Below are 24,600 nucleotides of genomic sequence, written 5' to 3' on the forward strand. Positions count from 1 at the left end.
TCAAATCAAACTGAAATTCTTAGAACGCAATAGATAAATTAATTAATAAACGCAGATGGTCAGCTTGACGTAGCCTGAGCTCTTGGCAATATACCATAAACAGTACAAACACTATGAACAAACTGCCATTTTGCGTAACGTCCTGTACTGGTATGTGACAGAATTTTTCAATAATATGAAGTTTAAGAGTGACTTTTTCTTTGCACCGCTTGCTTCTGTACCAGTTTGGGTAATCTCGTTGCTATATTTAGTTTTATGGCCACTAAAGCAAACCCAAGAAATGCATTTTCATGCACTAAACAGCCTAATTGCTTAGCAAAGTAACTCTTTTTCAAGCTGCTTTTGAAAATCGTCTCAAATACCTTACAGAAAATTCAGAATATCCGTTTAGAAACGGATTTGGGCTTTGCAAACGGAATAACTGGTGTCCGAACACGGAGGTGCGATGTCGGTATATTCGTCGATTTTTAGCATGCGATAGACTAGACCATTTGGCTAAAGCTTTACTGCGTTCGAAAGCTCTATGATAGAGGATTTTGTGAAAAAAAATTCTAGGCGAAACATTAAAATTTGAATGAGCTACGCATACGTGTCCGAAAGCGATACTGTTGTCCGAAAGCGGAGGATTTGACCTGCGCGCGCTAATCTTCTCATAAAATCATGAGGGTTTGGTCTATTGATTCGCGCTCTGGCACATCTTCCTGGCAGGGATTGGGCTTTCAAATGCGCCATAGGAAGCCAGAATCGGTTCGCTAGATTTGCTGTGCGAGCGTCCGAAATCGCAGAATGTCCGAAAGCCGAGGTCCTACTCTAATAGAGATCGGACACCGTGCTAAGGGTGTTCGGGGATCACATGATGGCTAACAACGGGCCATCATTATCTAGTCTAGTTAGAGAGGGTGTTCGGGGATCACATGATGGTTCGCAAAAGGCCATCATTATCCAGTAGCCTAGTTGAATTTCCCGGATTTAGGTGCGGTCCCCTACAAGGAAATGTTTCGGTGGTGCTGTCTTTTTGGTACGTTGTGTTGTATCTTTAACCGACTAGACTGATTTTGTAGCTATCGCCTACATCGGTGTGCGATCGACCGGTCAAATAACGATCGATCCGTCTGGAATTCTTCGGCAGGAGCAGGGAACACAGGTGTCTCTTCGAAGCGACGCTCCGATAGCAGGAGATGCAATGATAGAATACAACGAAAACGAGATCATGACGATACTTCCTAACCGTCCGATTGGTGCCCAACGGAATGTTTCCTTTCCGCCATTTAGAGCATCCACAACACTTGTCGGTGGAAATTCCTCCCATCGGTTTTACAAAATCGATATTGTGTTGCTCTCTGTATACAATGGTGCTTCTATTCGCTTTGTTGTCACAGCTCTTCTTACAGGCAACAGGTCCTACTCGCCGTTTGTCAATTTGACAGTTTTGTGTAAGACATATATGGAAATGAATAGTGTTTGTTGTGTTTTTATCAATGTATTATGCAGTTCCTCCATGCTGTAGCGTGTCCCAGCTTCAGCATGAAGCTCGAAATGCCACAGACTTCGTGATTCCTCCTTTGAACTGCAGTGAAATTATTAACAATGTTGGAAATCCGACAGTAGCGAGAATTATTTGGACCATTACTTCTAAATCGGAGTGTGTGGGAAGGCCAACGGGAAGTGTTGATAAATTATATACTTTCAATCTGTCTGACAATTTGAGAAACTGCAACAACGCAAACATCACTTGTAGAGCAACAAACGAAGTGGGCTCTACTACAAAGTTGTGCACAATGATTTTCAATTGTGAGTTGTTGTATGATGCTACAGTATCATGTTGATGGAAATAATTAGACGTGTTCTAGCCGTTCCTGGAATACCCAGAAAACCACTGCAAGGACAGCCAACACCTCTTGCTAATGGAATCATTATTGCATGGCAAGCACCCATAGACGACGGAGGCTTTATTATAATTGGCTACAAATATGACGTTATTGGCGAAACGGGCTCAATGGTTCTTTCTGCAAATGTACCGAGCACTACCACGAGCGCTAGAATTTCCGGTCTAAGAGTTGCAGAATCATACAATTTCACCGTATCGGCTGTGAACGTTTTGGGAAGAAGTTCTCCTCTCACAATCTCATTTCAATCACCTGACGGTAAGCTGTTAGTTCTGTAGTTCATGCTTAGCTGACCTAATTAATGCACCTGCAGTTCCGAGAGCAGTGACCAGTGTTCGAACTCGAACAGTCAATACTTCGTCAATAGCAATTTTTTGGTCACTTCTAATGATTGATATGTCAGTTGATTTGGAAGTGACTAATTACACTATTCGTATTGTAAATGGAACAGCTAATCAAAGCAAGACAGTTCCTTCAGATACAACCACAGTGACATTCTCGAATCTTCCTTCTGGATCATACTTCAACTTCAGCGTATATGCAATGAATGGAGTTAAAGGAGAAAGTCCTCGTGAAAAATTCATCACAGGAATGACAAATCGCGAAGGTATTCACAATGTCCTTTTATTGTTGTCATCGCTAAGGTGATGTTTACAGGTACGCCGGGTACACCAGTAACGCCTACAGCTGAGTCAGTGACGCCCAACTGCGTTACACTGAAATGGCAGCCTGTTGATGCTGGCGGAGATGCCTTTGTAATTGAGCAATACACTGTCATATACTCCATTCAAGGCAACACTGCTGCAAAAGAGGACGTGAAGACAGTATCACAAGAAGAACGTCAACTTCCAGATGTAAAACACGTCATATGTGGCCTAACACCAGAAACAAACTACACGTTTCGAGTTGTTGCACAAAATGGAGAACGTCGGGGAAAACCAAGTGAAAGTGTTACAGCAACTACAGCTGCTGAAGAAGGTTAGTGTTTCTTTGTGTTAGAGTAGCAACGCTTATGTGTAGCACAGGCTCTTCTTCCGTTTTGGGTCTGGCTTTTGGATTATCGTTGGGTATAATTGCAGGAGTGAGTTTTGTTATTCTTGTTTACTTCTGCTGTCGAAAACAAAACGAAATAGGTGATGTGAACTGCACATAGATTCTCTGCTATTTTATTAGCCTTTTCTCTAGAGAAATCGACTCGCGATTCAAAGGCAGATGCAGCAGAAATGAAAAGGGTAACAACGTCGCCAATTTATGATTCAAGCCAAAGCACAGGCAAAGGTGGCGCCACGGCTATTTACGCAACTCCCGTCAACGAGAACAAACCAGCGCGACTTACAACAAAGAATCCTGCTTATCAGACGGCTGGTACAGGCAAGCACTGATGCATATGCTCAACTACTGAAACTATTTGTGTTTTTCGTTCTTTCTGATTTTGTGTCTTTTTAGTGGATGACTCTGATCAACGCTTTTGCTTTCAATATAAGTTTTAGACATACGGGCGCCACAAAGGCGAGTTACGATGTGTGAGGCTTCTTGATTGACCTAGCCCACGTATGAAAAGAAAGCTTATGCCACCCCCAGAAGGGCCAATTGAGTGGTCTTATCAATCGTTTCAATTTAGCGCCCTGTAGGCCTAATTTCATTCTTAGCTTTTATTTCTACTCGTAAGCTCTATAAAAGACGACTATGCTCGATTCTTATATCTACTGCACGTACGCTGAAATGAAACAAAAATCCTACGTCACACAGAAAGACCTAGCGAATGAATTCATTGTATCGCTGAATTCTTGAACAGCTGCTGTCCACTCAGTAAACACCAGCTACCTGATACGAAGGATTATTTGTCATCTGTGATGCTGCAGTGCTTTGGCTGATGGGAGCCACGTCTGCATACAGCGGAGCCGTTGTCTTCTTTTTTGAATCATACATCGGTGACGTAGTCACCCTGGTCATTTCTATAGCGGTTCCACGTTTAGAATGGCTTTCCAAAGTTTTTGAGCAATCTAAAAAAGCGTTTTAAAGGTTTTGATTTCTCAATGCACACAAATCTACCTTTGCTTCTGCCTCTTCTTAATTTTGAAAAGCAAATTGCGATAATAATAAAAATAAATGCTATAGCGCAGCAAGCAACTGCAATAGAAACGATGATGCCAACACCCAATCCTTCACAAAATTGAAAATAGATAAAGAATTGTTAGTATTGCGACGTACCGTCAGATACACCGTCGTCTGCCTTTAGAGTTGTCACCGAAATAGCAACGCTGATGTCTCCTTCCTCACCCAAATTGTTAATGACCGTCACTGTCACATTGTACATTGTATTAGAGGTCAGATTGTTAATCAAAAATTCAATTTTTTCATTTTCATTTTTAGATACAAATTCTCTTCGCTGTTCGTTGATGCACACTCTGTATTTCGCTACGGTGGCTTTGTCTCTGCCAGTATCTTGAACGGAATTGAACATCAGCGTAAAAGAAGTTGTAGTGACATCTTTTACGATGAAAGTGACACTGCCAGGTTGACCTATCACAATAGACACGATTCACTACAGTATTAGTCATTACTACTGTATCAGCTAGAACTGACCAGATGGATTGGTGCTCATCATGACACTCGACGAGTTTTCACGTATCCCTACTGAGTTGTCTGCTTCCACAATAATTGCATACGTTGTGTTTGATCCCAGACCAGTTACTGTAATTGGAAGACTAATGGAGCCTTGGCTGCCACTTATACCATTCCCTACATAGTATACAGTGTATCCGCTGCTAACGAAATGTGTAGCTGTTCAGCATGTAACTTGAATTGAAGTTCGTGTTGTTGCACCTTGAATTGGCATTGTACACTTTCCTAGAGCGATTACTGATTGCGTCACAATCTCATTTTTATTTTTCACTTACTGGTAGGAATTATTTCACGAATTTCACATATTTTTCCCAAACCAAGAACGTTAACCGCCGAAACAGTGATCACCAGTTGATCACCATCATTCACAAAAGTGTTTGCCTTCAACAAAGATCCTTGTGCCCAATCAATCGACTTGCCATTGGCAGACAAATTGTAATCAGTCACCGGGAATCCTCCGTCGTCCTGAGGTTCATTCCAACTGAACGATGCAAATGGCCTGATCAAGCCATCATAGCTGCAGTTCAAGTCTCCCGGTGAGCCTACAAATATACCTAATGGTTATCCGGAAAATGATGTTTCTCTAAACAGATTTTACTTCTAATGATTAAGTGAAACGTTCTCGTAGTTTTCTCCAGTGACGCATCTTTTGTGTCTGCTATGCAAGTGATATTAGCAGAATTGCACTGTCGTGAAATTGAATTAATAGTATAGTATTGATTGGCATCTCCTGATGGCATTCCGTTGCAGCCTGGTGTTGGAATCCAGGAAATCATTGCTGGAGGATTTCCTCTATCGCGTATAATGTCTGAACAGTTCAATTGCAAAAGCGTTGGCCTCTCAGTTGTATTTTTCTGAACTGTAGTCTTAGAAACGTTGCAGCACGGAGAAGCTGAGAGAATTACCTTCAAAAAGGATCGTACGCGCCAAAATCGACTTACACAATACTGTTAGATTCAAGAACTGTGAGTAGATCCTGGAATTACCAAAAGTTATACCGACGACGCGGATAGCTGCACCATCGTATTGAGACAGCATAGTGAAATTGAATTGGAAGAGTCGATGAGTCAGATTTCCACCGAGACCCTCGGTAGATACTTTGAACGGTCCAATTACGAAATTCATTTTCGCACTCAAAGTAACAGAAGGTGCAGCGTCGGCTTCTTTTCCATTATAGACGATTTTTGCCTCGGAGAACGATCCCGCATAGGTGCCCCGAACAAGGATACCTACACCCTCTTTGGCCCGGAGAATTCCAGACGGACTAATCTTCACTTCCTGCTGATCAATCCATCGAATAAAAACGTAGACAACTATACAAAAATTACGTCAGCCTAGTACACCCCCACCTCCATACTGAGAACTAGTCACGAGCTGCAGGGTCAGGGGGTAACACAATTCCACACCTAAGAGACAGCTCCACCGAATCATTTTTCGAACCACACTCCACCCAAATCCGGGAGCTTCGCAATGCTTTTGTTCTTTTTTGCAGCTTCTCAGGCGAGGCTAGGTGCTTTCAACTCATGAAGTCAACGCGGGTTGACGTTCAAAGCATCTTGGCCTTCACCGCTTTTGTTATTCCAGGTCAGTAGCTCTAGTCTACTCACTCGCGTGTCAGGCCGATAGGAATGGATTTATCGTGACGTGCGAGCTCACCTCGCCTCGGAAGCACGACCAGCTGGTCGCTGTATAGGATTCGTCTCGATGAACGAGGGCATAAATGCCGAGAGAAAGAGTATTCTTACTGAAGGGGTCGGTAAAGATGAGGTCAGGAAGCCACTGGTGTTATAGATCATATAATAACTGACTGGAATGATGACTTCGAGTGCATTTCCCGCACCACAAGTTGAAAGTTCACTTCAGATCACAGTTGGTCGCTATTGAAGTACTCATCGCCCAGTAAATATGTCTCTTGATCATAGATCTACATCATGTCTTGCTACCTTCCGGCTGAGAATCTGATTTCTTCCTAATCTGCAGCTACCTTTCCGCCATATCTATGCTTCCGCTTCTCATCAAACGATATTCATAAGCGCAGAAGCGTCGTCAATCGAAACGCGAATCGAAACGCCAAGCGATCGAGCCCAACCACTCGAGAGAGATCGCGGATCCGACCGCTCCCAAAGGCTTCAACGGAGCTCGCGTACGAAGATTCTGGCGACGTACTTCATCAGCGAGAGCGTAAGAATCATATGCCACTCCTGGAAGCGGAAGTGTCTAATTCTTAGACTTTGTTTTACTCGCGTCATTTCGGTGTCAGGAGACTTTGATGGCTTTGTTTCTAAGACGAGACGAGAGTTGTGTCTTATCTGTCTTATTTCTGTCTTATTTGTGTTTGTTACCGTGCGTTACGATCTTTTCGGTTTCAACTCATGAAGTCAACGTGGGCTCACGCTCAAAGTATCTTGGCTGTCACCGCTTTTGTTATTCCGGGTCAGTACAGCTCTAGTCTACTCGCTTGAGCCTACACAAGCCGGGGAACGATAACATGTCATTTTTTTTTCAGTTTTCGGATCTCTTCCGCCGAATTGGCTTCGATATCCCGAACCGACCTTCGCGCGCAAGGGCGATCGCGTGTCGTTTCAGTGTCAGGTCGATGGGAATGGATTTCTCGTGCGAGTTCAAGTTCAACTCGCCGACGGATCGACGCCGACCGTCAATAACGTATCCGGCGACTGGATGATCCATTTCGCTCCCAATCAACTGGTCACCGTGACGATTTTGAGCTTCTCGGAGCGAACAGAGGGTTTCTACTATTGCATTGGAATCAATCCTAGTAATCCGAACAAGGATTTGATCGGGCCGAGAAGATCTTTTACCGTAGCGGGTGAGATGATTATCAACTCCAAATAATAATTAGAACCTCAACATTTAGTTGCTCCGTCGCCCCAGTTGTTGCCTCCCTTGGTCGTCGTCGTCGCGGAAAATGACGCAGCAAGCGTCACATGTGCATTCAAGGGTGTGCCAGCGCCGAGCGTCACTCTCTACAGGGCTACCAAGAAACTTGCGATGAAAGACAGCGGCTTACTCACGTACGTGTTTGCAAACGCACAACTCAGCGACGACGATAATTATCAGTGCGTTGCCGTCAACGTGGCCGGAAGCAGCAAGAGGACGTTCAAACTCTCTGTGGAATGTAAAAGAGTCGGGTTTTTTCGCATTCCTTTTAATTATTGAGGGCTGTTCTCATAGATAAACCGAGGATTGTAACGACGACGCACGCTACGACTAGCGTTGTAAAAGGGATGCCCGCAATTTTTCATTGCATTGCCCTCGCGTTGCCAGCGTCCGTCTATTTTTGGTTACACAATGGGACGGCCATTCGTAGAACCGTCGTCTCTAAGAACGTAATACTATTGGTGGTGATGGTTCTTTCGTTGAATGACACGGGAAATTACTCGTGCATTGCAACGAATTCGCTCGGCGAAGATCGTCGAGATTTTCAATTGTTAATGAAAGGTGAGACGGCCGCACTGGCGTTGGCCGGGCGGGGTTCAATTAATTAACGAACATGTACTGTAGTACCTCCGGGACCACCAAGCCAACCCTACGCAGTTCAAATTGGAAGCCACCAGGTCACTATCACTTGGGATCCTGGATTTGACGGGCACGGAACGATATCTGAATACAAAGTTCAGTATCAGAAGGGGAACAGCAATCATTGGACGAAAACACGTGTTCGGGAACCGTCGGCAACTTTGACTGGCTTGGCTCCGAATGAGCCCTATTACTTTAGAATCAAGGCGGTAAATGAAGCGGGGAATAGCTCTTCAGGCCCACAATCAGACAAAGTTATCACTCACCCTATTGGTAAGAGCACCGTGTATTGTCATGCAGTTTCTTATTGCCTCTCCTCAGCTCCTCCTAAAGTTGAAAGGGTCTATGTAAGCAATGTCAAGCCAACGCTATTTTCTGTTTATTGGCAGGTGATAAACTTATGTTTGACTAGAAGAGTTGCATTAATCGGATTATCCTTCATTTTCAACCAATTTATAGGCTCCTCGTGATTTGAACGCAAGTCATGGCGAAATTCGAAGCTACACCGTTCGCTACTATGCAAGCAGCGCCGGCATCGCCTCGGCGAAATATCATAACGCGACGGGCAACGCAACGACTGCCGATCTCACAGGTCTTGCCAGGGAAACAGGCTACATCGTTGATGTGGCTGCCTCGAATAGAATGTTCACTGGTCCATACAGCGACTCTGCTCTTGCGAAAACTGCCGGCACAGCAGGCGAGCTTTCAAAAGTCCGACTCTCAAGCTCTCATCTTATTTGTAGGACTAAGTGGCGGTGGTGCTGCAGGCATTGCGGTAGGCTGTGTGGCTCTCGTAGCTATACCTATCGCAGTTTTTGTTTTTTGTTTAAAGTCAAAAAAGGGCGGCAAGGGTAAGCTTTTTGCACACATGGAAGTGGGGGTAGTTTTTGGACCGTTTTCTTTACATCTCAGAATCGTCGAGGGCTTCTTCGCAAGATAACACTACAAAAGAAATGACCAAAGGCTCACTCTATGCAGAGGTGGTTACTATGAGCAAAGTCGCTTACGAACCAGTTCGGCTGGCTTCCAGTTCTGCCTATCAGTCGAGCCAAAGGTAAAACTTCGAGCAGCTGATGCACTTCCCTGCACGCTTTGGCATTCAGCCGTCTTTAATAGTTCTTTGCATTCTCCGCAGGGAGCCTGCAGCGAAGCATCTGTAGTTTAGAGAAAAGTAGTCAAAGCGCTTCCTCCTAGGCGGAAAGGGAAGAACGCACGGGCCTCGTGTGTAGGTAGCAGGCTAGGAGAACGTTGATAATACAACAGTATCGAATGCAGGGCTCGACTTGACGGCTAAAGCAGCCTGAAGTGTAACGTAATTAGAAAGTCCACTCAAGGCATTTACGTTACGAAAACATGTCCGTACTGAAAGGATTGGTTCAAACGTGGCCACATTCGCTCATACGGTTTTGTCTGCCAGTAGCGGTAATTCCATTTGCGGGAAGTGCAAGAATGCATGTCACTTCAAGTTAGCGACGTCAGTGTCAACTCGGCGTCCTGAGAGACTGATGTTTCGCTGAATAGCTCTGCAGGTTAGGCTAAAGTACTTAACAAATTAGCGTGCTTTTGTGACCGCACGACCTCGGTGCTTTCAGCGTCGCGGTTCAAGAATCTGCTCCGAATGGCATATATTTGAGATCGATCTCTCAGCTCTTCAGTGTAGTGGTTGCGTACTTCTGCTGTTGTCGAAAAAGAAAGAAAACGGGTAAAGTAGGCTGCATATTGGCTTGCTATTCCATTCGCTATCTCTTTAGAAAACTTGACTCACGGTTCAAGGGCTGCTCCCGATGCAGCAGAAATGAAGCAAATGACAAGGTCGCCTATTTACGATTCAAACCAAGGCACAGGCAAAGGTGGCGTCACGGCTCCAGTTTACGCAGACGTAACTCCCGTCAACGACAACAATCCTGTGTTACTTACAACAACGAATCCCGCTTATCAAACAGCTGGTACAGGCAAGCAGTGATGCTGTTCAAGCGAACGCGTTTTAGTCTCAGGAATAGAGTACATGCTCTGAATTAACTGCTGAAAGTTTTTCTTCTTCTGATTTTGCTTCTTTTTTAGTGGATGACTAAAAAGCAACGCTTTCGATCGCTTTCAAGTTAGACATACGGGCGCCACGAAGGCGAGTTTACGATGTGTGAGGCTTCTTGATTGACTGTAGACGTGCCCTCTCTTCTTGATTACAGTGCGAAAGCCACGACGGTCACGCGGTTTGTTGTTCTCAGACAAGAAAACATGCATTTCAACTTGAAGTTTGTGCTACAGCTTCTTGTGGTATGCCACCTAGGTAAACACGCAGGCTTGAGAGCGTTCTACAGATGTACGAACAGCAAACTTTTTGCAGCCGACCCGTTGTTTTTCAAAGAGTGACAATCAGTCCGTCTGGAAATCTTCGGGCGAAGCAGGAAACACGTGTGTCACTTCAAAGCGACGTTTCGCTTCTAGCGAGAAATCCACGGATCGTTTACAACAGAAAAGAGAGCGATATAATTCCTTCTGCTGTGTTCGGTACCTCAGTCAGGATTTCCATTCCACCATTTGAAGCAGTGGCAACGTATCTCTCCACCTATCTTCTTTTCAAATTTGATTTCATGCTGCTCTTTAAATACAACGATGCTTCTATTCGCATCGTTGCTTTTTAAGTGGCGCCTCAACAAAGGTGTACTCGCCTTTCCTTTATTTGACAGTCTTGTGGAAGTCTTGTGGAAGTCTTGTCATTGGCACGTGCACATGCATATATTTTAGAACTCTTTCTAGCGTCTCCGTGTTGCAACGTTTCTGGGTCTACAGTTAGGCAAAACGCGACAGACTCGTCAGCGCTACAACGTCTGAACGGTTCAGAAATCATTCGTGAACGAGGGAATCCTCCAGCGTTTATTTCTTGTGGACAATCCCCAACATCCGGCTGCAGAGGAATGGCGTCAGGAGAAGCCAATCAATTCTATAATATTAATCAGATTTCACGCGCATGCAATGGTGCAAAACTACCGGCTTAGGAGACGCGAATGATGCGCTATTGGACATCACCACCACAACGTTTAATTTACTAGTTAGATGGACTTCTTTGATTTCCTGTAATAATTTATTAATTGGTTTGTAGGTCCTCCAGGAAGTCTGATATGCACCTTTGATGGCTTGGCTAGACCATTAGCAATATTCAGCTGGAAAAATCCTGCAGACAATAGAGGATTCCAGTTGACTCATTACAGCTTGTCTGTCAATGGAAGCTCCTTAGATTGGAAGCAAAACTATTCGTTACACCACAGCGTCCAGGTGAAAGATGGTGATCAGGAAACGGCACAACCGCAAAGAAATCTGCCATCAGCCTGCCAACTACAATTTCTAACCTAATCTCAAACACAAACAATGTAGTTACGGTGGAAGCAGAAAATTCAGAAGGAGATCCTGAGAACTCGTCGAGTGTGGTAATGAGTACCACAGCGCTTGGTTAGTTCTGTATATTTCCATTCTCGACGTGAACTATCGTATCTGTACGTGTAGGCAGTCCTGATAGTGTAAGTCTCACCAACGACAGCGTGAAAGAAATCTCGTTGACGTCATTTACCTTGGAATTCCATTCTGTTGCAGACCCCGGCAGAGACAATGTTGCTGTAGCAACGTATCGAATCTACGTGGACAACTTGTCACGCGACTTTCCAGCTCAAACAGGCAATATCCAAAGAATTGTAATAGACGGTCTTACGACAGGGAGAGCATACGCAGTCCAAGCGACCGCAATCAATGAGATAGGCGAGGAAGTCCAATCGCAATAGCTACTGCAACGCCAAAAATTGATCAAGGGATATCATCTGGCGCATTAGCTGGAAGTGTCGTCGGCTCTCTTTTGGCTCTCTTTTGGCTGGAGTGCTGATTGGCATCGTTCTAACGTAGGTTGTCATGAATCGGCTGTCCAAAAGTCAGGCACCAGAAGAAAGCGCAGAAATGAAGGATTCTCGTTTGTACGCTGAGAGTTGTCGCAAGCCCGTTAGTCAGACAGTAACGGAGCCCGCAAACGAAGATGCTGGCGACGTACGCGTTCATCAGCGAGAGCGTAAGAATCCTGCTTATGCCACTCCTGGAAGTGCCAGTTGACAGTGGTCCTGCGATTGTGCTTGTGATGTCTTATTGATCGTTTCACTCTCTTATTTCTTTAGTGCCTCGTAGGCCTAATTTCGTTCCTCAGCTTTTATTCCTACGCTCCAAAAAAGACGACTATGCTCGATTCTGCACGTATGTTCTCTCGCTGAAATGAAATAAAAAATCCTACGTCAACGAAGTCACATAGAAAGACCTAGCAAATGAGTTCATTGCAGCGCTGAATTATTTGAACAGCTGCTGTCCACTCAGTGAACACCAGCTGTCTGATAGGAAGCATTATCTGTCAGTGATGCTGCAGTGCTTTGGCTAATGGGAGCCACGTCGTCATACAGTGGAACGGTTGACTTCTTTCTTCCCGCGTTTAGATCATGTGTCGGTGACGCAGTCACCTTGGTCATTTCTATATTGGTTCCACGTTTAGAATGGCTTTCTGAAGTTTCTGAGCAATCTAAGAAAGCGTTTGAAAGGTTTGCTCAATGCACACAAGTCTACCTTTGCTTCTGCTTCTTCTTGATTTCCAAAAGCAAATTGCGACGACAATAGGTATAAATGCTATAGCGACGCAAGCAACCGCAATAGCAACGATGATGCCAACACCCAATCCTTCACAAAAATTGAAAACGAATAAAGAATTGTCAGTCTTACAACATACCGTCGCCTGCTTCTAGCGTTGTCACCAAAATAGCAATGCTGTTTTCTCCTTCGCCACCCAAATTGTTAATGACCGTCACTGTCACATTGTACATTGTATTAGGCGTCAGATTGTCAATCAAAATCGTCTGCATTTCTTCGTCTTGGGATACGAATTCTCTTCTTTGATCATTGATGAACACCTTGCACTTTAATACGTATGCATTGTCTCTGCCAGCATCTTGAACAGATCTGAACACCAATGTAAAAGAAGTAGCAGTAATATCTTTCACGTTGTCTTTAGTGAGACTGACACTGCCAGGTTGACCTACACCGGAGCATCATTTGTCATCATTACTGTATCAGATAGAACTGACCAGGTGGATTGGTGCTCATCACGACAGCTGACGAATTTTCAAGCATCCCTTCTGAATTTTCTGCTTCCACAACAATAACGTACGTTGTGTTTGGTACCAGACCCGTTATTTCAGTTGGGAGACTCTTTGATGCTTGGCCTTTACTTAGGCCATTTTCTGAATAGTATACACTGTAATTTCTGCTGGCCAATTCAGTGGTTGAGCATGCCACTGTAATTGAAGTTCGTGATGCTGCATTCTGAGCTGGCATGATGCAGCCTCCTGAAACGATAAATATAATAAGCGTAATAACTGTAATTTATTCACATACTAGCAGGAACGGCTACGCGTATTCCACAAGAAGGTCCTGGTCCAAGATCGTTTTGAGCTGAAACACTAAACTCCACTGCTGCACCGTCTTCAACAGAAGTAGTAGCCGTCAAGGTAGATACTGCTATCGTTATGTGGCTACTACTGACAAATACATTGTAAGTAGTAAATGGTAATCCCCCTGTATCGCTAGGCTCTCTCCAACTGAATACTGCCAACGGCCTCCTCAAGCCATCATACTTGCATATTGGGCGTCCTGGGGGACCTACACAGTACAATCACAGTACATCACCGTACATCCTAATGCTTTACTTTTAATTATCAAATCAAATGATTGTCTCGTGATTGGCAATCGTCTGTCGCCTGTATCTGCTACACAGGTTATTGTCACACTGTTGCATTCTCGCAAAATTGGACTTATGGTGTAGAATTGATTTGCGTCTCCTGATTCCACACCAGTGCAGCCGGTTGGCGTTGAAGACAATACAGTCCAAGTAATGGTTGCTGGAGGATATCCACGATCACGAACGATACGTGAACAATTTAAATGAAGTACTGATGACTGATCAACTGTGGTTCGCTCAATTAGAGATCCAGAAACATTGCAACATGGGGGTGCTGCAAATGAAAAGAGATACAGAACAACACGATTAGCACAGTAAGACTTACACAGAACTCTTAGCAGTAGGGCATTTGACACGGTAATGTTACCACTTGTAGTGTCTCGAAATTGACAACGAAGAGAAGAACCATTGTAATTGGTAGTCAGATCAAAAGTCAATCGAAAAGTAACAACTGAATTCTGAACTCCAAGATTTTTCGCTTTTCCGACGAATTGCCCTCCTCCTTCAATGCTGATAGAAATAGGCGTAGTGGCTCCGTTTATAACATCAAAAGGGCCACTCGCAGTTTGATCATAAAGCACTCGCGTTGATCCAATGACAGCAGGAGAAATGCAATCGACCGTTTGTTCAGTTTTGACAACGCCCGTGAGTGTTCCCCTAGGATTGATCGTTACAGCTCCATCAGACGACAATGAAACCGCCCAAAGCACTCCAAGACCGATGATTAGTCTGCCAGGCAGACCGTGACCCATGCTATCTCGTTGACCCATGCTACCTTTTTCCTAGTCTGGAGGCCACACCCTTCGCTCGGGAGGAGGAAGGGTTAGGGTTAGGTCACGTGCAAGGGTCAGGTGACCTGACTACCTTTTTCCCCTGTAGGTTATCCGGGAGATGGGTCAACGAGATAATCCAGAGTTCTGATGTACGAACAGCAAACTTTGCAGGGCATCCGATTCATTGTTTTTCAAAGACTGACAATCAATCCGACAGGACCTTTCAAGAAACACAGGTGTCACTTCGAGGCGACGTTTGGCTCCTACTGAAACGAGAAGTCCAGTGTGACCACTGATCGTTTAGCGTCTCTGTGTTGCACCGTTTCTGGGCTACAGCATTCATTTCTTGGACAGTTTAATCCCCAACATCCGGCTGCAGAGAAATGCCGTGAGAAGAAGTCAAACATTTGATCAGATTTCACGGTCATGCAATGGTTCAAAAATCACCTGCGTGGCAGACATGAATGATGCACTATTGGACAACATCACCACCACTACGTTTAAGTTAAAAGTACAAGCAAAGATGGACTTTTTATAGGCTGTATTTAATTAATTGGCTTGTAGGTCCGCCAGGAAGTCTGATCTATGGTCTGATATACAGGTATGATGGCTTGGCTAGACCATTGGCAATATTCAGCTGGAAGAAGCCTGCCGATAGTGGAGGATTTCACGTGGCTCGTTATAGCTTGTCTGTCCACGGAAGCCGGAAGCAAAATCGGAAACAAAACAGTTCGTTCAACTACAGCGTTCAGGTAAAAGATGGTGATCAAATATATTTCAGTGCTTGAGCTGTGAATATTCTCGGATCTGGAAGTTCATGTAAAATACGTAAACTACTCCGACCAGTAAGTGAGTAATTAGACGATAGAACTTGCGGCATTGTAGGAAGCTGCATCTCACCAAGTGCAGCATGTTGAACGTTGATTACAGTCGATTGTCCATCAAAAGCAGTGGATAGAAGCGCGTTCATTGTATGCTATTCAGGAAACGGCACAACCTCAAACAAATTTTCCATTAGTCTACCAACTACAATTTCTAACCTAATCTCAAACACGAAGTATGTAGTTACGGTGGAAGCAGACAATTCGGAAGGAAATCCTGAGAACTCGTCAAGTGTGGTACCGCAGCGCCTGGTTAGTTTTGTATATTTTCATTCTCGACGTGAACTATCGTATCTGTACGGGTAGGCAGAAATCTCGTTGACGTCATTCACCTTGGAATTCCATTCTGTTGCAGACTCCGGCAGAGACAATGTTGCTGTAGCAACCTATCGAATCTATGTGGACAACTTGCCACGCGACTTTCCAGCTCAAGCAAGCAATATCCAAAGAATTATAATAGACGGTCTTAAGCATACGCAGTCCAAGCGACCGCAATCAATGAGGAAGGCCACAAAAGTCCTCCGATTGCAATCGCTACTGCAACGCCAAAAATTGATCAAGGGATATCATCTGGCGCATTAGCTGGAAGTGTCGTCGGTTCTCTTTTGGCTGGAGTGCTGATTGGCATCATTCTAACGTACGTTGTCATGAATCGACTGGCTAAAAGTCAGGCACCAGAAGAAAGCGTAGAAATGAAGGATTCTCGTTTGTACGCTGAGAGTCGCCGCAAGCCCGCTAGTCAGACAGCAACAGAGCCCGCGTACGAAGATGCTGGCGACGTACGCGTTCATCAGCGAGAGCGTATGCCACCCCTGGAAGTGCCAATTGAGTGAGTGGTCCTTCGATTTGTGCTTGTGATGTAATTCTTATCAATCGTTTCAATCTCTTTATTTCTTTAGCGCCCCGTAGACTTATTTCATTCCTTAGTTTTTATTTCTACTCGTAGGCTTTAAAAGACGACTATGCTCGATTCTTATTGTACGTATGTTAGCTGACATGAAACAAGAATCCTACTTACGTCACATAGAAAGACCTAGCAAATGCATTCATTCTAGCGCTGAATTCTCAAACAGCTGCTATCCACTCAGTGAACACCAACGACCTCATAGGAAGGATTATCTGTCATTAGTGATGATGCAGTGCTTTGGATGACGGGAGCGTGAACTGCCGCAGAAGCTTGACCTGTAGCTCTGCTTGGTTCCGAATCATAAATTGGTGACTTCGTTACTCGCGTCATTTCGGTGTCAGGAGACTTCGGTGGCTTTGTTTCTACGGAGAGACGAGAGTTCTGTCTTTTTCTAAAAGATCTTATACCAAGCTACCTTGGGGCGTTGAGCGAGAGTGTCTCAGTAGGCAGTAACAAAGCAACGCTATCATAGCAAGAACTACTATTCCACCAACTACAATTCCCGCTATAGCTCCAGAACTCAATCCTAGATCATCAATTACTAATGCTAATGAAGCATTACATCACTCAGCATACCTCCTTTCTTTTCTTCTTCTAATGTAGTGACAGTGATTGACGCGCTTTCTTCGCTCTCCTCGCCCAAACTGTTGATAACCAACACCTTTACAGTATATGTTGTAGATGGTGACAGTTTGTCTATCAAAAACGCTTGCGTTTCTCCGCTCTGCGCCTTCAGATCTCTCTGATCGCCGTTCAAGAAAACCCGATAAATTGACACTGAAGCATTGTCTCTGGCAGAATCCACAACTGTAATGAACGTCAATATGAAAGACGTTGACGTGATGTGTGCATTGCCATTGCCAGAAATAATAGGACTACCGGGAACACCTGGAAAATGATGACCATAGAGCACACAACTATTTAGTCTGTCGTAAACCAACCAGGTTTATGAGTTCTCATTGAAACAACGGTTGAGTTTTCACGAGTTCCTTCTGAATTTCTTGCTTCCACAACAATGTCATAGGCGGTGTCTTCTGCTAGGTTGGAAATAGTGATTGGAAAGCTGTTTTGAGACTGTGAAGCTTTTTGCATTCCATTCCGCGTGTAATACACTATGTATCCACCGTCACTATCAAAATCTGTCTCTGTTTGGCAGTCAATGGTCAACTCGCTTCGTGATCCTGCACTTCTAAACGGTTTGATACACTTTCCTAAATAAGAAACAAAAGCGTTTGCATTTGCCACATAAATATGATCTCTCACTCGTTGGAACAGTTTTGTCCACCTGACAAGCTTCTCCAGGTCCAAGAGTGTTCACTGCTGAAACTCTGAATACTAAAATATCACTGTCATTCACAACATGGTCAGATCTCAGTGGACGTCCAAGCGTCCAAGTAATCAATGGCTGGGTCACTCCACTGATAGACAGAGATAGATCATAGTCAGTGATAGGAAAGCCACCGTCATCTCTAGGCATTTCCCAACTGAACAATGCACGTGGTCTCCTCAAACCGTCATAGCTACACTGCACCATTTCTGGTTGACCTACATACATTTTTGAGAGTATTAAATGCACTTAATTAAAGGGCTTTTACTTACTATTTATAGTCAGAGCAAACGTCTTCATCGTTGTATCTAGACGAGGCCCCTTTGTGTCTGCAACACAAGTGATTTGCGCATTATTGCACTGTCGTGTGACTGGATTGAGATCGTAGAATTGATGGGCATCTCCGGACTCAGTGCCAGCGCAACCAACTGACGATTTTGTCCAACTGACATTTGCTGGTGGATTTCCCCGATGACTGATAATTTCCTCGCAGCTCAGAGGAGGAAGACGACTTGTAGTGTTGTGAACAATATGACTCAAGTTCAGGACACTGCAGCAAGGAGACGCTACAAATAGGCAAACTAAATGTACACAGATTCATCTACTCTGCCTCTAGACGTACACAAGACGACCAGTGTGAGAGGTCCGGATTCAGTAATGCTGTTATCCGAGGCCTCAAAACGACATCGCAGAGATGCTCCATTGTAATCGGACTGGAGGGTGAATTTCAACCGAAACGATATCGTTCGAACACCTTGAACAGTCGAAAGTCCAAGCCCTACGGCCGTTCCTTTGAACGGAGAAACAGCAATCTGCGAAACACGTCCAGACGCAGTAATAACGGCTGCTGTGGATGGGCGACTGTTGTAGAGAATGGTCGCTGATCCAGAGGCGTCTGGAAAGCTGCAATTAATTGTGTGATTCTCGCCATCAAGACCCGTTAGACTTCCAGGCGGACTAATCGTCGCTCCATCACATAAACAGACGAGAATCCAAAAACAGACTCCTTTCATTGCCCGCATGCGCAGACATCAGTTCGCGTCCACCACTTCCACGTTACAAAGTTAGATTTGCTCAGGATGGGTGCCTCTGTCCTAAAATGTTTCTGTCACAAGCATCTGTGACATACAGGAATGTCTCTTCCCAGTGCAATATTTTTGTTCTGTAAGGCAGTGCGATGTTCTATGTCTAACTCCTCTTTTTACTGCTCTTTCTGGTAGCTCTTGCATCTTACTCGTGTTATGGGGCTGTAACGATCAGTCCTAGCAGGTCTCTCGCCGCCGTTGCTCGAACTCAACAAACGATTCGTTGCAGTTTCCCTGCTGTTCTTGGATCAGCACGAGTGCTTTATAATCAATTTCGTAGCGTTGTGATCGAGGCTGGATTAGGACTCTTCACCCCAATTTCTATCAGTATTGGCGGAGGAGAGAAATTTGACGGAATAGCGGAAGGTCTTGGAATTCAAAACTTGATTGCTTCGTTTCAATTGGCATTTAATGCGACTTCTAATTACAATGGTTCTTCTCTTCGTTGTCAATTTCTAGACTCTGCAACTCGTAACATTACCACATCAAATTCCCTTTTGTTACGAGTTCTGTGTAAGCCGTAATAATTTAACGTTGACGAGCTGTATCTGTCTTCTTTTTCATAGCACCTCCGTGTTGCAATGTTTCTGGGCCTCCGATCAAGCGAACCACAATCGATCAACCATCTGTACTGCAACTGAACTGTTCAGGCATTATTGATCAGAGAGGATATCCTCCAGCAATCATTACGTGGACTCTGTCGTCTCCAACATCATCCAACTGCGATGGAGTACAATCAGGAAATGCAAATCAATTGTACACTATCAGTCCAATCTCTCGGAATTGTACGAATGTGACAATCACCTGTGTGGCGGATACAGGTGACAGTCGATTGTCAATTACGAGGCAATCATTCGATTTAATAATTAGAAGTAAAGGCAATATCGTACGTAGACATACTCGGATGTATTGAGACAAATTTATAGGTCCACCTGGAAACCCAGTATGCATTTATGACCTAAATAGACCATTAGCAGTGTTCAGTTGGTCAGAGCCCAAAGACAGTGGAGGATTTCCGGTGACTGATTACAGTTTGTATATTAATGGAAGCTACTCAGAGTGGAAAGAAGGCAGTTCGTTGAACTACAGCATGCAGGTAAAGGATGGCAATCAAGTTGAGTTCAGAGTTTCGGCAGTGAATCTTCTTGGATCTGGATCTTCATGTAAAGTAGGCGGAACTATTCCAACCAGTGAGTATGTAACGTAAACTTCAGAGATTGTTTTCCAGCATTCTCTTTACAGGAAGCTGCATCTTACCCACTCAAAGTGCCGCATCACGAAGTTCAATCACAATAAATTGTTCATCAAGTGCCTATATTGCTAGAAATGTATACGTCGTTTACTATTCAGGAAACGGTACAAACGCAATGATGTCGGCAATGAGCCTACCAGTCACAATTTCTAACCTAATTCCTGACACAAAATACGTAGTTACGGTAGAAGCGGAAAATTCGGCAGGATATCGTGAAAACTCAACTGGTGTGGCGATGAGAACCAAAGCGCCTGGTTAGTTTGTTTTCATTTGTGAACAGATAACCGTATCTGCTGTATATAGGTTTTCCGGATCGTGTAAGTCTCACCAACAGCAATGTGAAAGAAATGTCATCTACCTCTTTTACCTTAGAATTCTTGTCTGTAACAGACTCCGGCAAAGACAATGTTGCTGTAACAAAATATCGAATCTACATAGACAACTCGTCACGCAACTTCGAAGCTCAAGCAGGAAATACCCAAAGATTTGTGATAGATGGCCTTATAACAGGGAAAGCATACGTAGTCCAAGTGGCTGCAGTTAATGAAATAGGCGAAGAAGGCGAGAAAAGTTTTCCAATTGCAGTAGCAAAGTGTGAGGAGGGAGTATCATCTGGAGCGTTGGCTGGGTCTGTCATTGGCTCTCTCTTGATGGGAGCTGCGATTGGTGTTGTTGTAACCTACGTTGTCACAAGGCGTCTGACGAAAAATCAGACACAACAAGAAAGCGTAGAAATGAAAGATTCTCGTCTGTATGCTGAGAGTCATCGCAAGGGTCCACCAAAGACCGACGACATTCAGATGGCAACAGAGCCCGCGTATGAAGATGCTGGCGAACTACGCGTTTCACAGCGAGAGCATAAGAATCCTGCTTATGCCACTTCTGGAAGCGCCAATTGAGTGACCAGTCTCAAGCTTTTCTGTTCGTACATTTTCCAAATTTTGTCCTTTCTTTTTAGTGCTTCTCAATGGACTCCTAGTCCCAGGCTTTATACTAAACGACAAAAAACACTTTCTGTCTATCGAACAAAAAGGAATGCAAGAACTATAGCAACGCGCCGATTTGTTTCAACAACGTTCTCTGCATGAGGGGCCCCACCTACAGAATTCCGGGAACCGTTCCAGATTCCCGGGCATGCGGTTACCTCTGCAGCTGCTTCTTGCCGTCGTGTGCCGTCTAGGTAAATAAGCTAGGCTTGTCAAACTTACTCCAAGCAAATGTGTAGGCTCGCTAGTATCGCAGAAAGTGTCTATTAATCCCTCTGGAGTTCTCCGAGCCAGGAAGGATACGCATGTCCTTGTTCGAAGCAGCTACCTGTTGGAAGTAGCGGACGCAAGGATCGTTTATAACGAACTAGAGAGCGTCGTCATTTCTTTTTCTACTGGTCGAAAAACGGATGTTTCTATTGGATCTTTTATGGTGTCCACGATGGGTCTTGGTGCGAATGGCACCCATCGACTATTCCAGTTCAATCTCACTCTTCTTCCTCTACATAATGGTGCTAGTATTCGCATTGTTGGTTTAGATGGCGGTGGTTTCCAGACCTACTCGCCTTTCTTGAATCTCACAGTATTGTGTAAGTCAGTCAGGAAAGAGGTGTTTCTTTGTTCGAGTTGATCAATTTATTTTGCAGTTCCTCCGTGCTGTAACGTGCCACTTCAGCAGCGTGAGACACAAAACACTACAGACTTCGTTTCTCCTTTGAACTGCAGTGAAATTATTAATGACGTTGGAAATCCAGCAGTAATGAGAATTAATTGGACTATTACTCCATCGTCTGGCTTACTGGCTTGCGTGGGCATGCCAACGGGAATTTTCAACAAATTGTATACTTTCAAACCGTCGGACAATTTGAGAAACTGTAACAACGCAAAAGTCGTTTGTAGAGCAGCAAATGAAGTGGGATCTACCGCAAAGACGTACACATTGATTTTCAACTGTGAGTCTAAACACACATGCTGTGACGTTGATGGAGCTAATGAATCACGTTCTAGCTGTTCCTGGAATACCCACAAATCCACGGCAGAGACAGCCAATACCGAATGGGGTTGCTATTTCATGGGAAGCACCCATAGATGACGGAGGCTTTAGGGTAATAGACTACAAGTATGAGGTTATTGGCAAGGCGGGTTCAGTGATTTCATCTGAAACTGTACCGAGCACAACCACCAGTGCCAGCATTTCTGGTCTCGGGGTAGCAGAATCATACACTTTCACTGTATCCGCTGGTAATGCTCTAGGAAGAAGTCCTTCTTTAAATGTCTTATTTGAATCACCTGACGGTAACTTGATACGTAGTTTGCGTTGGCTGATCTAATCAGTGCATCTGCAGTTCCAAGAGCAGTGTCTGGTGTTCGATCTCGGACAATTAATACTTCCTCAACAGAAATTTCTTGGTCACTTCTAACGGTTGATAAGTCCGTTGAATTGAATGTGACTCAATACGTTATAAGTATTGTTAACAAAACAGCCAGTCAAAACAAGACAGTTTCTGGAGATACTAGCTCGGTCATATTCACCAATCTTCCGTCTGAATCATATTTCAACTTCAGTGTGTATGCGCTGAATGAAGTTCGAGGAGGAATTCCTCGCAAGACGTTCGTTACAGGCATGACAAATCCCACAGGTATCAGACAATGTTCGTTTTATTTTTACCGTTGCTAAAGGGATGTGTACAGGTACGCCAGGTACACCAGAAAAGCCAACGGTTGCATCAATGACGTCTACGTGTGTTACATTGACGTGGCGATCTGCTGATGCGGGGGGAAGGGATTTTGTGATCAAACGATACATTGTTTTATATTCGAGTCAAGGCAGTAACACTACGAAAGCGGACGTGAAGACGGTGTCACCAGAATACGGTCCCGATGTAGAACACAGCGTATGTGAACTGACGTCAGGGACAAGCTACACTTTTCAAGTCGCTGCAGAAAATCAAGGCCGCCGGGGAAGACTGAGTGAAAGTGTTACAACAACTACAGACGAAGGTTGGTCTTCGAATGTGTTTAAATGACAACGCTTAATAAACAGCACAGAATCTGCTTTCCCTGTGGGTCTAGTTGTGGGACTAACAATTGGCATACCGGTAGTGGTTGGAATAGGCTTTTTCATCGTGGCGTACCTCTGCTGTCGTCGAAAGAGAAAGGAAACGGGTAAAGTAGGCTGCATATTGGCTTGCTATTCAATTTGCTGTCTCTTTAGAAAACTTGACTCACGGTTCGAGGGCTGCTCCCGATGCAGCAGAAATGAAGCAAATGACAAAGTCGCCAATTTATGATTCAAGCCAGGGGACAGGCAAAGGTGGCGTCACGGCTCCAGTTTACGCAGACGTAACTCCCGTCAATGAGAACAATCAAGTGCTACTTACAACAACTAATCCCACTTATCAAACGGCTGGTACAGGCAAGCACTGATGCTGTCCAAACGAACGCGTTTTAGTTTCAGGAATAGAGTACATGCGCTGAACTGCTAAAAATATTTGTGTTTTTGTTCTTTCTGATTTTGTTTCTTTTTAGTGGATGACTAGAATCAACGCTTTCGCTTTCAAGTTAGACATACGGGCGCCACGAAGGCGAGTTTACGATGTGTGAAGCTTCTTGATTGACTGTGGACGTGCTGTCTCCTCTGATTACAGTGCGAAAGCCACGACGGTCACGGCTTGTCGTTCTCAGACAAGAAGAACATGCATTTCAACTTGAAGTTTGTGCTACAGCTTCTTGTGGTATGCCACCTAGGTAAACACGCAGGCTTGAGAGCGTGCAAACTTTGCAGCCGACCCGTTGTTTTTTCAAAGAGTGACGATCAATCCGTCTGGAAACCTTCGAGCAAAGCAGGGAACACAGGTGTCACTTCAAAGCGACGTTTCGCTTCTAACGAGAAATTCACGGATCGTTTACAACGGAAAAGAGAGCGATATAATTCCTTCTGCTGTGATCGGTAGCTCAGTCAGGATTTCCATTCCACCACTATTTGAAGCAGTGGCAACGAATCTCGGTGCAAATGCCACCTATCTTTTTTTCAAATTTGATTTCACGCTGCTCTTTAAACGATGCTTCTATTCGCATCGTTGCTTTAAGTGGCGCCTCAACAAAGGTGTACTCGCCTTTCCTCAATTTGACAGTCTTGTGTAAGTCTTGTTATTTGCACGTGCAAATATTTTAGAACTCTTTCTAGCGTCTCCGTGTTGCAACGTTTCTGGGTCTACAGTTAGGCAGAACGCGACAGACTCATCAGCGCTACTACATCTGAACTGTTCAGAAATCATTCGTGAACGAGGGAATCCTCCAGAATTTATTTCTTGGACAGTGCAATCCCCAACATTTGGTTGCAGAGGAATGGCGTCAGGAGAAGCCAATCAGTTCTACAATATTGATCAGATTTCACGGTCATGCAATGGTGCAAAAATCGCCTGCTTAGGAGACACGAATGACTGGTATTAGCACTACAAGAATTGGAGGATTTTCGTTTGGACGCTGAGAGTCGTCGCAAGCGTGACACTCAGACGGAACCCAGATCTGGTGACGTCACGGTACGCGTTGTTCAGCGAGAGCGTAAGAATCCGTGCTTATG

At 44.4% G+C, this 24,600-nt stretch overlaps 6 protein-coding genes across 13 annotated transcripts in view; 3 read left to right on the forward strand and 3 right to left on the reverse strand.

The window, feature by feature from the left end:
• The window catches only part of LOC136191421 (uncharacterized), a 7,007-nt gene extending 1,156 nt beyond the window's left edge, over positions 1–5,851 (reverse strand). For 2 of the 3 annotated variants that reach the window (XR_010670839.1, XM_065979752.1), the window contains exons 1-7: positions 5,453–5,851; positions 5,110–5,403; positions 4,787–5,053; positions 4,473–4,736; positions 4,098–4,409; positions 3,939–4,049; positions 3,504–3,889 (exon numbers count right to left, since the gene is read on the reverse strand). Coding sequence is in view for 1 of the 3 variants with exons in the window: in XM_065979752.1 (XP_065835824.1) it covers positions 3,693–3,889; positions 3,939–4,049; positions 4,098–4,409; positions 4,473–4,494 (642 nt within the window). In the remaining 2 variants the exon portion in view is untranslated. Of the gene's footprint in view, positions 1–3,503; positions 3,890–3,938; positions 4,050–4,097; positions 4,410–4,472; positions 4,737–4,786; positions 5,054–5,109; positions 5,404–5,452 lie in introns of those variants that run through there. The other variant, XM_065979758.1, reaches the window with a different exon arrangement.
• On the forward strand, positions 657–3,381 carry LOC136191411 (fibronectin-like). The gene is made up of 8 exons (XM_065979739.1): positions 657–1,018; positions 1,062–1,433; positions 1,492–1,791; positions 1,851–2,144; positions 2,200–2,493; positions 2,544–2,864; positions 2,912–3,019; positions 3,072–3,381. The coding sequence occupies exons 1-8, from the start codon at positions 994–996 to the stop codon at positions 3,266–3,268; spliced, it is 1,911 nt and encodes a 636-aa protein (XP_065835811.1). The 5' UTR covers positions 657–993; the 3' UTR covers positions 3,269–3,381.
• Positions 5,852–5,915: 64 nt separating the features above from the next.
• LOC136199700 (roundabout homolog 2-like) lies at positions 5,916–24,600 on the forward strand. 5 transcript variants are annotated; one of them, XM_065989975.1, is made up of 18 exons: positions 5,916–6,380; positions 6,434–6,944; positions 7,018–7,338; positions 7,387–7,647; positions 7,704–7,970; positions 8,034–8,321; positions 8,370–8,437; positions 8,508–8,745; positions 8,792–8,899; positions 8,961–9,102; positions 9,184–9,273; positions 9,324–9,577; positions 9,641–9,750; positions 9,800–9,994; positions 23,547–23,602; positions 23,666–23,765; positions 23,803–24,157; positions 24,205–24,600. In XM_065989975.1, exons 2-11 carry the CDS (start codon positions 6,884–6,886, stop codon positions 9,206–9,208), a joined length of 1,779 nt encoding a protein of 592 aa, XP_065846047.1. In that variant the 5' UTR covers positions 5,916–6,380; positions 6,434–6,883; the 3' UTR covers positions 9,209–9,273; positions 9,324–9,577; positions 9,641–9,750; positions 9,800–9,994; positions 23,547–23,602; positions 23,666–23,765; positions 23,803–24,157; positions 24,205–24,600. The 5 variants fall into 5 exon arrangements, with proteins under 5 accessions (XP_065846047.1, XP_065846046.1, XP_065846043.1 ...); XM_065989974.1 differs by lacking the exons at positions 23,547–23,602; positions 23,666–23,765; positions 23,803–24,157; positions 24,205–24,600 and adding an exon at positions 10,110–10,161 and having other exon boundaries at positions 9,165–9,577; XM_065989971.1 differs by lacking the exons at positions 5,916–6,380; positions 6,434–6,944; positions 7,018–7,338; ... (9 more) ...; positions 9,641–9,750; positions 9,800–9,994 and adding exons at positions 21,160–21,211; positions 21,257–21,607; positions 21,665–21,970; ... (3 more) ...; positions 23,067–23,183; positions 23,233–23,427.
• LOC136199717 (receptor-type tyrosine-protein phosphatase F-like) lies at positions 12,237–14,605 on the reverse strand. Its single transcript, XM_065990005.1, has 7 exons — positions 14,132–14,605; positions 13,775–14,080; positions 13,464–13,727; positions 13,154–13,414; positions 12,799–13,104; positions 12,639–12,749; positions 12,237–12,594 (listed from the first exon to the last, which is right to left on the reverse strand). The coding sequence occupies exons 1-7, from the start codon at positions 14,574–14,576 to the stop codon at positions 12,392–12,394; spliced, it is 1,896 nt and encodes a 631-aa protein (XP_065846077.1). The 5' UTR covers positions 14,577–14,605; the 3' UTR covers positions 12,237–12,391.
• LOC136199703 (twitchin-like) lies at positions 16,321–18,707 on the reverse strand. Its single transcript, XM_065989978.1, has 7 exons — positions 18,317–18,707; positions 17,967–18,260; positions 17,631–17,912; positions 17,309–17,578; positions 16,944–17,255; positions 16,783–16,893; positions 16,321–16,729 (listed from the first exon to the last, which is right to left on the reverse strand). The coding sequence occupies exons 1-7, from the start codon at positions 18,705–18,707 to the stop codon at positions 16,545–16,547; spliced, it is 1,845 nt and encodes a 614-aa protein (XP_065846050.1). The 3' UTR covers positions 16,321–16,544.
• LOC136199704 (tyrosine-protein phosphatase Lar-like) lies at positions 18,729–21,071 on the forward strand. 2 transcript variants are annotated; one of them, XM_065989980.1, is made up of 8 exons: positions 18,729–18,757; positions 18,810–18,858; positions 18,915–18,963; positions 19,009–19,292; positions 19,346–19,651; positions 19,706–19,969; positions 20,022–20,285; positions 20,335–21,071. In XM_065989980.1, exons 2-8 carry the CDS (start codon positions 18,828–18,830, stop codon positions 20,928–20,930), a joined length of 1,794 nt encoding a protein of 597 aa, XP_065846052.1. In that variant the 5' UTR covers positions 18,729–18,757; positions 18,810–18,827; the 3' UTR covers positions 20,931–21,071. The 2 variants fall into 2 exon arrangements, with proteins under 2 accessions (XP_065846052.1, XP_065846051.1); XM_065989979.1 differs by having other exon boundaries at positions 18,739–18,757; positions 18,915–19,292.

The sequence above is a fragment of the Oscarella lobularis genome, chromosome 1 (assembly GCF_947507565.1).
Source record: "Oscarella lobularis chromosome 1, ooOscLobu1.1, whole genome shotgun sequence".
Classification (NCBI taxonomy): domain Eukaryota; kingdom Metazoa; phylum Porifera; class Homoscleromorpha; order Homosclerophorida; family Oscarellidae; genus Oscarella; species Oscarella lobularis.